This window comes from Lepisma saccharinum, chromosome 2 (assembly GCF_977018435.1).
Source record: "Lepisma saccharinum chromosome 2, izLepSacc3.1, whole genome shotgun sequence".
Lineage (NCBI taxonomy): Eukaryota > Metazoa > Arthropoda > Insecta > Zygentoma > Lepismatidae > Lepisma > Lepisma saccharinum.
In genome coordinates, this window is record NC_139230.1 from 54,951,366 (window position 1) to 54,965,654 (window position 14,289).

The 14,289-nt window shown below is 36.6% G+C and overlaps 1 protein-coding gene across 2 annotated transcripts in view; it reads right to left on the bottom strand.

Annotated features, from left to right (window-relative positions):
• LOC145984040 (uncharacterized) overlaps nucleotides 1-14,289 on the bottom strand; it is a 59,670-nt gene that overhangs the window by 40,149 nt on the left and 5,232 nt on the right. For both annotated transcript variants that reach the window (XM_083117380.1, XM_083117379.1), the window contains exon 2: nucleotides 8,772-9,016. In XM_083117380.1, coding sequence (XP_082973506.1) covers nucleotides 8,772-9,016 — 245 coding nt within the window. The remainder of the gene's footprint in view (nucleotides 1-8,771; nucleotides 9,017-14,289) is intronic.

Below are 14,289 nucleotides of genomic sequence, written 5' to 3' on the forward strand. Positions count from 1 at the left end.
TAGTGCAGTTGAAAGGAAATATAACACAACCAATGTTGCCAATCCACCCTGTAATTTAAAAAAAAGAAACATACTTTTGTATGAATACACGATAATTAACCCCATAAATTGTCTGTAGTATGTTAAAAACTATCGTTTTATTATGAATTCGATAAATACCCACAGAGACTATCGATACACACAATTTTTTTTCAAGTGACTCCACAGCTCTGTCTTATTCATGCTTGTTTTCACTTCGTACAAAAACTTTTTACACCTTAGTAACTTTTCCCCTATACTGAACGTTCATGTACAGAACAATTTACTAGTTTAATGTTTAAAAACTATCCACAGACAAAATTAATACCTGATGTAAGGTGCATGTGTCTATTGCTTTTTGTACAAAAGTTACTTACAGTCAAGATCCCAGGTGCATGACTTTTTGGATACCCTGTAGTTATTAATTTGTTTTTGCCATATATGAGTTTATGGATGTGCCTACCCAATGGAGCAGTGGTAACACTGTTGTCTTGTAATCAATGAGTAGCAGGTTAGTGGAGACGTATTGCATAAAGATTCGGATTCCATTTTTAATACTATAGGCCCAATCTGATTAACATAAAATAAACTTAAAACAAACTTTCACAAGTTTGTGCCACTGATAGTCTCAAAAAAAATAAGCAAATGTTAATATTAAACTATTATATGTTCCAGGACAGTTAAAAATTTACTATTCATAATATGTATTCACATGCGTGTATACGCCATATAATACTTAACATCAGGATGCTACTACAAGGGAGATTTAGACCCCACAGTAACTTATAATGGCGAGTACTGTTGTTGGAAGATGGCTGTATATGTATAAAATAATGATGTCACCTTGTAAACAAGGGGTTCCAGGTTCAATCCACAATGAAACCACGGTAGTTCAGGTCCCATTTTAAGCTGTAGGTACAATCCAAATTAGCATATCTGAGCATAAAGTGGACTTATACAAACAAAATTTTACCGAAATACAAATTTTTTTAATGAACTTTTTTTGGCCATTTGTGGCCAATCTATTTCAGTTTCTGCCTCACATTTTGACCCAGATATGTCTGACAATTTTTTTTATCTTTTTTTAATTAATACAATGAGAAAAATCAGATTAATGTAAATATAGTGTTTATTTTGAGATATCTAGTTTCAACAATGCTCTAGATGGTATCCTTTCAGAAGGACAGTACGTATTTGGCGGTACATTGTATAAGTTTAAGAAAGCAAGGTACATTTTTCTTTAATGAAAGAAATCTATATATATAAAAATCGATGTATGTGTGTGGGTGTGTGTGATTGTTCCGGCATAACTCTTGAATGCTTGGAGCAATTTCAATCAAACTTGGTACACGTATCACTTGCAATCTGGGAATAATATTTTTGGGGTAAGACACCCCTGGCACCCCTAGGGGTGGGGTGGGATGGGTGACATGTAAAAATAATTGTGAACGACTGATATAAAATTTCGCACAAACAGACATCTGTGACATTATGCAATCTCACCCAACGATAGTGTTTCTCGGGTTGTCTAACATTCAGGCTGTGTTGCAAATTTAATCCATAGTTTTCATGATACTCCCAATGCGATTCAAATTAAGTTCATCACCTATCGGAATGGGGGGGGGGGTTAGAGGGGGCAAAAAATAAAATGCCACAAATGACCTAGACTAGTGTCGAATCCATAGTTTCCGGAGTTGCTAAGCTAATTGGTGACATTCACAATCACATTTAAAATTAGTTACATTTTACACTATAGTTAGAATTCATTATTTTCCTGTCTAATACAAGATTGGGATAAATAAATACCCGGCCAACGCCAGGTAATCAGCTAGTATTATATAACACTGCAAGAGCAAATGTACTAATTCTTTGTTTGGTAGCTTGCAAAGCAATTTGCATGTAATGTTGCATCACCTTTTCAACACTTTGAATACCTCTTTATGGAACAACCTGCATCTTGTCTGCTTTCCCCGAGATACAATTAGGTGGTCTTTTCTGTATGTCTTGAATTTTTATTTTCCAGGCTTGATGGTCTGCTTCTTTTTCTGTTTGTCTGGCTTTGGCAGCTCTCAATCAATGCCATAGCAACTCGTTGACGAAATGTCAGATGATCTAACCTTCCACCTCTGCATTTTTGGAGCTTCCAGGCATTTTGTTTAGCAATATCAATCAAGGAGGGGAAAATACCACTTTTTCCCATGTATTGATATGGGGTACAAACCAAAATTCTGGTAACAACGATCAACTCGTCTCATTCCCTGGTTGTAGACATGAATCGAATGTGGCTGAGTTACCGAAATATTTTTCCTCTCTGTCTGAGAGGAGCGCATGATATTGTGCAGTGGGCTCTCAGGGTGGCTACAAACAAGCAGAAACGAAATTCCCTGACTTTTCCAGGTTTTCCAGGACAAAATTTACATTTTTCCCTGACAATTACAAACTAAACTAAATCGATGTTTTTGCAAATAGAAATAATAAACTCGCACAGATCCACGTATGGTTTTATTAAGTACCAATATTATCTTCTATGAAATTGACTTTCTCTATTCTCTATGATTTGAAATCAAACTGCAAAATAGTGAATTTAGAAAGATATTACAATTCACAAGCTAGGGAAGGATTATGGAATTTTGTCATACTCTGTAAGTATAAAATAAAATACTTGATTATTTTTAGTTACGACTAAATGAGATAAGAGTGAATGATTAAGAAATACAATTTGTAATCAGTCTCCTTATACATTCTCGGTATTATATGTTGATATTTCCATTGAGGTTTGGAACCCTCTGTTTGCAAGAACCATGAGTGTGGACTCATTTTTCAATGCATAAAGCTTCTTCTCTGTAAAGCAAACAACTTAACTCTTGCATATAAGTGAAACAATTGAATAGAACAAAATAAAGTGTCATATTTCCTTACATTATCAATGGGATTTCTGCTTCAGTACAGTATATCCAAGTGAAGTACTGTGAAACTGACAACATGCAGTTATACCATTAATGCTGACGAAAAGGGTATGTAGGTATTAGAAATTTAACACAAGGAATTTATAGAATTGCATTGTATAGGTATGTGATTTAGCTAACCACACATTAAAACAGGAACTCTCTAATAATAAAAGCTTCTACAAGTTCATATACGAGGGGCATCCTGAAAAAAGCTCCAATTGTGCCTATACGCAGAACTAGTGTTCGGAGAGCGACAGGTTTCAGTGAGAGATTAATGACAATCTCTCACGAGTTTAATCAGACAGGACAGAGAGTGGCGTTAATTTTATTGCAATACTAGTGTATGCATGCATGCACTTGCCAAATTTTTATAATGTTCACCAATGCAGATTGATGTTTTACTTTTTCGTGATAGTATTCAATATATATCCCATTTGGTTGGATTCCTCTTGATATCTAAGAATAGTGGAATGTCATTGTAAATGTATGTTAACTTGTGCGAAACCAGTAATACGTCAGGATGATGAAACAAAACCTTCGTAAGCACTGCTACATTAAATAAGGTGAAGTGAGCCAGAAGAGTAACAAAATTCCAGCAGCATATTTGCAGTCTAAAGCTCTTCTTGTTTACGCATGCGATTTTTGTTGGATGTTGCAGTCCATGCAATTTCTGTCGCATGTTGTAGTGAGATACTTTGTCGGGTGGCGATATTCGACAAAAATCGTATGTATCAATGCAACCTATTTGTTTCCACGTTCCTTCAGTTTGCCCAACAAAATGCCTTACTAGACGTCCGACAACAATCGGACAGCGTCACCCGCTCCTCTCTCCTCCATCTGTTGACAACTCCCCTTACTACTCCCATACGGACCAAAAAATGATAATTCAATGCATTTTCCACGTAATATTTAGAGGCTTAACCTTTACTCACCCGACGATACCATATGGTATCAACAGAGTAAGGTCATACTCGCCTGATGATACCATATTGTATCATGGTGCTGATGACGAAATCAATGTGCTTTTTGGACCTTCATACCCTTATGTTTGGGTGGAAACATGAAACATGTTTCAATCTCTTTGGAAACGTCCATTCTTTGAAGAGAATATTATGGTTTTGCGCATTCTCTCCAAAGTAGCAGGAGAGGAGAGGGCAAACTCCACATTATTATGTTTTTTTCCCATTGAAATTCGGTGGTCGCGCCCCCAAAACCCGCCTCCTTGGTTCGACGTTCTGAATTGTACATGGTTGCATGCTATGATGTTTTAGCTGAAAAATGAACCGAAGTAGATTGCTCCCATAGTGCCCAAGTTATAACAATTTTCCTCCAACAATGCAAATTATCTATTTTTCATAAAAAATAAATAAATCACATTTTGGCTTATTATTCAACTTGTATGGCACCCAAGAACATGAAACATGTTACGTTCTCTTGAGAAATGTCCATTCTTTGAAAACAATACTAAAGTTCGCTCCTTCTTTCCAAATAGCGGGAGAAGAGAGGGCAAACTCCAGATTTTATGGTTTTTTCATTGAAAATCGGGGGTCGCGCCCCCAAACCCCCCTTTCTCGGTTCGGCGTTCTGAATTGTGCATGGTTGCATGCTCTGATGTTTTAGCTGAAAAACAAAACTTATCCGAAGCAGATTGCTCCGATAGTGCCAGAGTTGTAACAATTTTCTGAGCAATATGCAAATTACCTATTTTTGGTAAAAAACAGAGTTTCACATTTTGGCATATTATTCAACTTGTATGGCACCCAAAAACATGAAACTTGTTTCGTTCTCTTTGGAAATGTCCATTCTTTGAAGAGAATATTAAGGTTTGCGCCTTCTCCCCAAAATAGCGTGAGAAGAGGGGACAAACTGCATTTTTTTAAAAAAAATTCGGGGGTCGCTCCCCAAGCCCCTCTTCCTCGGTCCGGCGTTCTGAATTGTACGCGGTTGCATGCTCTGATGTTCTATCTGCAAAACAAAACTTATCCGAAGTAGATTCCTCCCATAATGCCAGAGTTACAACAATTTACCTCCCAAAATGCAAATTACCTATTTTTCGTAAAAAAAATAATCACATTTTGGCTTATTATTCAACTTGTGTGGCACCCAAGAACATGAAACATGTTACGTTCTCTTGAGAAATGTCCACTCTTTGAAAAAAATACTAAAGTTCGGGCCTTCGTCTCAAAAAGCGGGAGAAGACGGGGCAAACTCCAGATTATTGTTTTTTTTGCATTGAAATTCAGGGGTCGCGCCCACCAAACCCCCCTTCCTCGGTTCGGCATTCTGAATTGTACACGGTTGCATGTTCTGATGTTTTAGCTGAAAAACAAAACTTATCCGAAGTAGATTGTTCCCATAGTGCCAGAGTTATAACAATTTTCCTCCAAAAATGCAAATTACCTATTTTTCGTAAAAAAAAAAAAAATCACGTTTTAGCTTATTATTCAACTTGTATGGCACCCAAGAACATGAAACATGTTTCATTCTCTTGAGAAATATCCATTCTTTGAAAAGAATACTAAAGTTTGCATCTTGTCCCCAAAATAGCTGGAGAAGAGGGGACAAACTCCAGATTTTTATGTTTTTCCATTGAAATTCGGGGGACGTGCCCCCAAGGCCCGCTTCTTCAGTCTGGTGTTCTGAATTGTACAATTGCAAGCGTTGATATTTTATCTGCAAAACAAAAGTTATCCGAAGTAGATTGCTCCCATAGTGCCCGAGTTATAACAATTTTCCTCCAAAGAGTGTTCGAATTTAAAATTCCCGCCAAGAAACCCAAGCGAGAGAAATTTCTATCTCTCTCCTCCTGCCATCACTGGTTTCTGGCGCCGTGGTTGTGTTGCACATAAAAGGGGCCTAAAAGTTGAGGCCGAAACGTACGAACGAGATTTCCTGTTCCCGTACAGAGTTCCATAACGATATCTTTAAATAAATAAATAAATAAAAAATAAAAAAAGTCAATGAAGACGAAATTGCCTGACATTTCCCTGACACCTCAAATTCCCTGACTTTTCCCGGTTTTCCAGGTCTGTCGCCACCCTGGCTCTGTACCATCTGCGTTGGATGCTATGGTGCCAATGTTGTTATCATCCCATCTTGTGACAACAATAGCATTATTATCTGTTACAAGTGATTAGAAAAAAAGTTTTTCTTTCTTCATGCTTTCCTGCTTTTAAAAATGCATTTGGCCATTCTGTTTTCTGTAATTGTGCCAGTAGCTCTAATACCACACAGGCTCAGTTCGCTAACAAGAGGAATTGCCATAAGCAAGATATCAAGGAAGATACGGTAAGGATAAAACCAAAAGACTGCAAAACATCTGTGTACATGAGCACCACTGATGGGCCAAGACCAAGTACTTTGTATTCTTCTGGGAGTTTCGTTTTTGCTCCCTGATATGGTTCCATCCAAACAACATATCCATTAGATGTAGCACCAACCCAGAGCTGATTGTTTTGCCTTGAATGAACTGTTTACATCAGTGGCAACCATAATATGGCACCATTGCCTCATCAACACAGTGATGTTCGAAATGTGGTGCCATTTCCTGTTCAATAAGTTGAAAAGAGGTCTCGCTTTCGCAAAATGATCACATGCATCCAAATCCTCATTATTACAACAGTGCAGATTTGACATAATAAATTCAAATCTGTCTCTAAACATGTCATTTACAACAGCGTTGTTGCTTGTATCTTTGCATTGCTCCCAATAAAGATGCTTTCTCGGAACCTGGTTGTATTCACTCAACAAATAATCCCTAAAAAGCACTTTATTTCATCTTCACTGATATTTACAGATTTGTTCTTTCTCGCTACATATCTGTTAGTTTGTTCTATCAACAATTCAATAGCATCATCAAAGAAATGCAAAATTATTTCCAGTGGTGACTACTGTTCATTGAATACTTCTCGAATTGCTGGCCAGTCACTAAAAGATGCTTTCAATTTTACTTTACTCCATTTAGAAATCTTGGCAGTAGAAACATTGAGAGGTTTAGCATGTAAAATTGCAATTACCTCATAATTATTTGCAATATATGATGCTGATGGAGAATCTTCATTGTTGTTTTGGGAAACAGTTTCAACCACATTACCGATTATCTCATCATTATTGGGAGTAAACAGTTCTGCTTCAGCATTCAACTGAGATCCTGGGAGGTTATTGGGTGAAACTGAGTCTTCTTCCCCAGAATCTTCATAGGTGACATCTCCTGTCACATAGGTTGGAGGCATTATTGTTATATGAAACTCATGCCATAAACTATCACCATCAGTGCATCGAGTATAAGACCTCTCCAATAGACAATTTACGTAAAATAAATCAGTGTATAGAAATGTGATTAGATCACAAAAGAACACTCAAGTGCCTACTGTCCTTCTAAGAGGGCACCTAACTGTACGTGATTATTGCCCCTGTGTGTATTAAAATTTTGCATGTTACTTGCTTTTACACAAACACACATGGACTTAGCAAGCAACAAATGTAAAAGGTAACAAAATTTACCTCTCCAGCTAGATGCATAAGCACAACTGTGGAAAAACAACAACACAACAATAGCCGCTACTGTGATGAATTGTGATACGCTTTGTTCTGAGAACCATGTGATGTCGTGTAATTCACAAAACTAGCCTCCTGCAGGATCTATGGCACCTCCAGAAGGAATTACATTCATACAAGCAATGTGTACTCTTAGAAGGACGGTAGGCATATCTGGGTTAAGGGCCATGATGCACTAGGACAGTGTCTATCAACTGCTGGGCTGTGGCCCAGTGCCAATTGTCAACAAGCCTGATGTATACCATATGCCATAATTCATATTTAATATCAAGGGTGCATATTAATGTACAAAGTTTAAAAAATTAGAAACTGATACAATTTTTGAGCAGGGCATCAAGTTTTATAAAATTAATTTACAATGCTGGGGTTTCACCATGGTTGACAACCATACTAGGAGACCATAATACATCAAGACATGCTCCGTTACCAGCCATTAAATCAAATTATACATGATGCACTTGAAAGACATAATACAAATATTTCATGCTAAATACAAATGTAAAGGGGTTTGGTACTAGACTTTCTACTTTAGATGTAGTGAAAGAAAAAAACATCATTGAGGGTATAGATGTAGCACTATTATTTTTTCTTCTTTTCTTTGCTTCATGTGCATGTTCATTTGTCAAATTCGAACAGTGACAATTCTATCATACTATTAGATTCTATTTGCAAAATGTATACAAAGTTACTCTATTTATGCAAGTGTTTAGATACTATGTAGATATATTTAATAAGCCTACTGAAATATAAAATTAACACTTGGGGACAAAAACATCAATTCATCAACATTCTTGCAACTTCTGCATCCACCTAGTTTTCAATTCCATGTCGAAAGTTGTATTTTCAATTTAGATACAAGTGTATTTTTACAGTAGAGAGATAAATGAAAGCTGTGGAACAAAAAAAAAATGCAGCCATCTTCATTGATTTGAAACACCAAAAACCCAACCAAAAAAGCTGCGGGAAAAAAAGTTATTTTTCCAAAAAAGCTGGTTTTTTTCCGACCACTTCCAACTCTAATAAAAATTAAATATTTTAAAGTTCTTTAGTACCTAAAAATCTACTCCCTACTGATGACTAGCAACAGTAGTAAGGTGCGATATTCTCAGTAATTTTTAGGCTATGAGAAGTCAGTAAAGAGGGAATGCACAATAATTCAGGATAGGTATGCTAAATAAAAACTACATTGTAAGAATATATATGAGAGCAATGTGTGTATGTGTGAAACAACATCTGCAATATTGTTACCTGTAAGCTTCTTGGACCTGGGAGAGGACTGTGTCTAGGAGATGGCCCATTTGCCTTAATAGCCAACATTGTGTCTGTGAATTGCCGTGCTCTCAAATTTAATTCTCTTATTCTCTCCTGCACTGAAAGAGGGCGAAGAATAACTCGTCCTGATCCTCCTGTGTCCAAATTCCCTAACAAGACGTCAGTTTGTGTTGTCTGAGACAAGCGGCGGAAATAGAGTCTTGGCTCATCATCAGGGTAACCTGAAAACAAAGATATTCATCAAACATATATACCAAGATATAATAATCGACATGAAGTACCTAGCAAATGTTTTCAACCATGAAGAGACTGGCATGGGACCAATTTGAAGTACAATTTTACATGATCTACAGAAATTTGTATACCTGCCAGGAAGTATTATTCCTTATTTGGCCTTCTGAAGAAATATATTCAGTTTTAGCTTATATGGGTGGCTGTTATTGATTATGATAATGTAATTATAAGTTGATGACGAAAATTAGTATAAAGTGTCTCATAAGTAATAGTGCAAACTGACACAGGTGAAAGTACACGATAATAGAATCAAAAAAGTCTCAGTAAATATTGGTCTGCAAATTAGCAGTTTTCGAGATAATCGCGAATGTGTGATTACAAGCTGCCACTGACTTCATTGTTTGTAAACATCGTCCTAGTTGGTAAAATGCTAATAATGTGTGCGAATGTGTGGTTCCAAGCTGTCACTGATTGCATTTTGTAAACATCCAAGTGCTTTGTGCGGTCCGAGGTTTGCTCTTTGTTTACAAAACAGAACATTTCCAAGAGGTGGGGTTGCAATCAAACAGAACATTTCTAAGAGGTGGTACGGCTTGTACACATTCGTGATTATCTCGAAAATGGCTCGTTTGCAGACCAATGTTTACTGAGACTTTTTTGCTTCTATTATCGTGTACTTTCACCTGTGTCAGTTTGAGGTTTTACTTTTGAGACACCCTGTATTACTTCAAAAGAGGCAGAAGGAACATAAAGATAGAAGTAATAACTTTTATTATTATTATTATTATTTTGTAATATTTTAATGAAATGTGCTTCTACCTTAAACCCAGAACCTCAGGAACAAGTATTAACCACTAATTAGGAGATCTATTATTATTTGTTACTAATTATTTCACACTTGCTAATTAATTGCATTGTAATTTGAGTATGCACATAAATGACAAAAAAGAATAAAATATCATCTGTAGTTTCAGAGAAAAGGCATGCTGTGATTAGCCAAAAGTAAAAGTAAAAGTAAAAGTAAAAGCAAAGTAAAATAAGCCAAATAATTTGATTTGGTTTATTTCACTTCGCTCTTTGTGCCACTTTTGGCTCATTTGTGAAAATTGGGATGAGTGATGATATGATGAAATTGATGAATACAAACATCCAGGCCAGGATTCGAACCTGGGACCCCTGACATTGTAGCGCAATGTAATAAGCCAAATCAATCAATCATTCAAGCCTATAGGCAGTGGTCTGCATATGCATGCTGTCCACTGGAGGTAAGATTTCATTACAATTTGAACATTAAAGAGTTAATGTAAATATTTCAAAACACTAAAATGTTACTACTCTTTAATCTTGACAACTTGAATTACTAGGTAATTCAAACAGAAGTTTATTCCCCTTGAAACTTTCTTTAATGACATCGTGTTTTTGTAAATTTGAATCTTGGATAATTCGAAGGATTTTTGTGTCCCCTTGAAGTTCGAATTAAAAAAAAAATCTACTGTATTTTACTTTAATATGGCACTTCCATTTTGATATATCTAAATTATATGTACAGATACTCTGATAATTACAGGAGCGATGCCTGATACCTAAAAAATTAAAGGATAAATGAAAAAATTAGTGTACTGGATAATATGTATGTATGAGCCAAGGTGGTCTAGTTGGTAGGGCATGCAACTGGCACATGGGAGACCTGGGTTTGATTCCCGGGATGGGTGATCTAAGGACAGAATTTTTCCAGCCTTGTCTCTAGCATAAAGAAGCTTCGGGGCTCACCCAGCATCAAATCAATGGGTACCTGGGAGCAACCCTTGGGGGTAAAGGTGGGTCGAGTGTGGTGCTGATCACATCACCTCCAAAATGGCCAAGATTGAGAATGTGTGGGGCCCTACTTCCACATCAACTAAATGAGCCTTCAAAGAACAGTGCTATATGCACAGGGAACTTTACATCTATCTATCTATCTATCTGTCTGTCTGTCTGTGTGTTTGTTTGTTTTTGTGTGTTTGTTTGTTTTTGTTTGTTTGTTTGTTTGTTTGTTTGTGTGTGTGTTTGTGTTTGTGTGTGTGTGTGTGTGTGTGTGTGTGTGTGTAACATGTCTATACATCTCAGCCAGTGCTCACATGAAGTATAAGTACATTTGTTATTATTAAAATAAAAGATTTCCCATATTGATTCACAACCCAAATGTGTGTCTCTCCATTAACATGTGTTTAGGTTAATAAGGGGAACAAAGTGGATACTGCTTGGTCTATCACTGTACAATGTGGCCAGGTAAAAAACAAAAGCCTCATCCAGTAAAGCATATAACTAATAGTATAAAATAGGCTGTGTGAGCTGGTTTTTTTTTCACTTTAAAGTGTTAAATTTCTTTTGAAGGCAAAATGGACCAGAACATTCATGCTTCCATCTTAGACAAAGCCTTCATGCCAATTATATATATAGTGAAGAAAAAAACAATGTAGGCATTACGACAAATTTGTCTTTTAACCCAATACACACTCCAAAAATATCACTGCCCATACCAAACTCTGTTTTTATGGGTAATTCACTAACAATTAAGCTAAAACAAACACTCATTCACTCTCTCTATCTCACTCTGCTTGCTAGACATGTCCACTTTAATTTGTAATTATGGCAATGAAAGTAAATCCAACTATGATTTTGATTGCTTAGCTTTATTTTACTTTCCTTTTTGTGCCACTTTGCGAAGATGGGGATGAGTGATGATATGATGAAATTGATGAATGGACACTCACAAACCTCCATGCCCAAGCTAGGATTCGAACCCGGGACCCCTGGCATCATAGCACAATGTGCTAACCACTCTGCCACGGGGGCCGGCAAATCCAGCCATTAGATATAACAACTGTGTATATAAGAAATGAAAAAATAAAACTTACATTTGAAAACATACTTAATCCTACTTAGATTTCTTACTGAATGATGCATAAATTGAACATCCGTTATAATTTGTTGCAAACATTCTTTTCAAGTAATGAGATATAAGTAATAAATTCTGTGTAAAGGCAAGGTTTATGGACACCCAATTTTCTCAAGCTTTCTCACATAAAAACCAATGTCAAGACTGCTATCCAGATTTACCCTCTCCAAAATTGCCAATTGTCAACCTCAACAGGTTACTGAAAAGATGAGGGGAAAGGATGAATGATACATCCGAGACATATTAGCAGTTAGGGAGATTACAGACCGAAGTGATGAGACACGTATCACTTGGAAACCAACCATCAGAAATAAATGCACCTTCTAAACTGAAGTGAAACAACAAGCTGCACATGTCACTCGGGCTAGGCTGTTCTCTCAATAGTGCATCATGTTTCCTCATGCATGGTGAATGCTTTCTTATAGACTGAAAGGGCCTGTATTGCTTGTCACTTGTCATTTCGGTGTGAAACCCGAACATGTTGCTTTAGTCTGCAAACTCCCTTAGAATAACATTTCTGGCTTTCAATCCTAGGTGAAAATTTGGGTATTGGTAGGGACGTTGAATTTTCGCGATGTGTGAAATGTGAAAAAAAGATGCAATTTTGGTAACTACACCCCCAATGATGATATATGCATGAGTTTTATTCGCGAAGTAATGCGAAATGTGTCATTTTCCACGAAATGAACACTTTTTCGCGAAATATCATCAAATTAAGTAGAAAACACGCAAAAACAGGCAATCGAGGTTGTGCGCGCAAACTGTCGATTTGTAACAAAACGTTTGCCTAAAGTTTCCTACCACTTGCAGCTGAAGAATGTTATATCTTCGATCACATCAGCAAGACGCTGCAAATTGGGATTTCCCATGCACGTAATCTCAGTTCGAAAACTTTGCTCCCTGTCAAGCTGCATTCCTTTCTTCCCCCGAATGTGTACTCAACTTCCAGTTTCATTGAACTTGCTAGCTGTAGCAGCGATAAGATTAGTCTGTTCCTGCACATCAAGGGAAACAATGGTGTCATTTGTGTTCAGTCATGAATGAATTTTGTTTATCATCATGTGATTTTCAGCATGTGTTTGTGTATGTGCAGTAGTGATTATTTTATTTGTTGGACAACAAGGATATCCTTTAAATACATACAATGAATAAATCACTTGAGATATGCAATTTAGAAATGAAGTGATTTTGTGTTGATGTTTTATTTTTGGTTGGACAGCTAAGTACTTGTGTATGTGTACAGTACATAAAAATGAAGTAGTTTATAAATGTATAGCTCTCTTGTATGTTGTTTCCTCTCATAATGAAAAAGTGTGTGCCACTTCTTTTTTCCACCGCTGATCTAGCATTTTATTTACCGCTCTCCTCAGTTTTTATTTACCATAAATTTGTCTCCCTAGGTATTGGTAATTGGCCTGTTCTATTCATCGTCTGTAACTACAACTGCACTTTCCTTCCACCCATGGGGAACTGTTATGTCCATGTTAAAATTTAGCTACCAGTCATTGGAAAGGACACATGCATACTCTACATGGATCAAATTCTATTCATGTCTAGAAGCATAGACTGATCACAAACTGTATCTTGTCCAAGATGATTTTTCTATTCCATAGGTGTTTCTCAGTGCGCAGCCATTTATTGACTACTAAAATCTTGATGTGTGCTTAAAATGGTTGTTCTGACATAGGCTAATCAGGACTGGGCCTACTGTTGAAAGTGGGACCTTAACCTCTGCAATGCATCCCCACCACAGTTAAAACCTGGGAACACTTCATTACAAGGCAAAGTGGTATTATCACTTCGGATTCGTTTTTCCTACAAATAATTTAACATCACATTTATACTTTGTTCAATTTTGATTTACCAACTGAAAACTACTGCTTACTATTGTATTGTTACTCTTTATGTGGTTTAGATCTCTACATTGTACATATGTAAAATGCTTTCCAAGCCCAAAAAAAAAAAAAAATGTGGCAGACAGTGACATACTTTTCACATTTCTCACAAATTAATATTTTCCATTGCTGCCATAATGTCATCTCAATATGGTTGTTCTGAATAATATTGGGTGGAAACTTCAGAGAGTTGGAAACCTCCAATGTTAAACAGTGTCCCTATTCCAATGAAAAATCAAAAGAAGTGCTGCAGACAAAAAAGGGGATAGGAACATCTGATTTTGATGGCAAGCAACATGGTACAGTGGGATCCATGAGTATTACCATGCAAATTGTCCACGACTATTTTCATACATTTCTTTCTTCATTCCTGTGTGTTTTTAAGCGATAGATTTTTATGTATGCTGGTGCAGAAGTTGTCAACAGC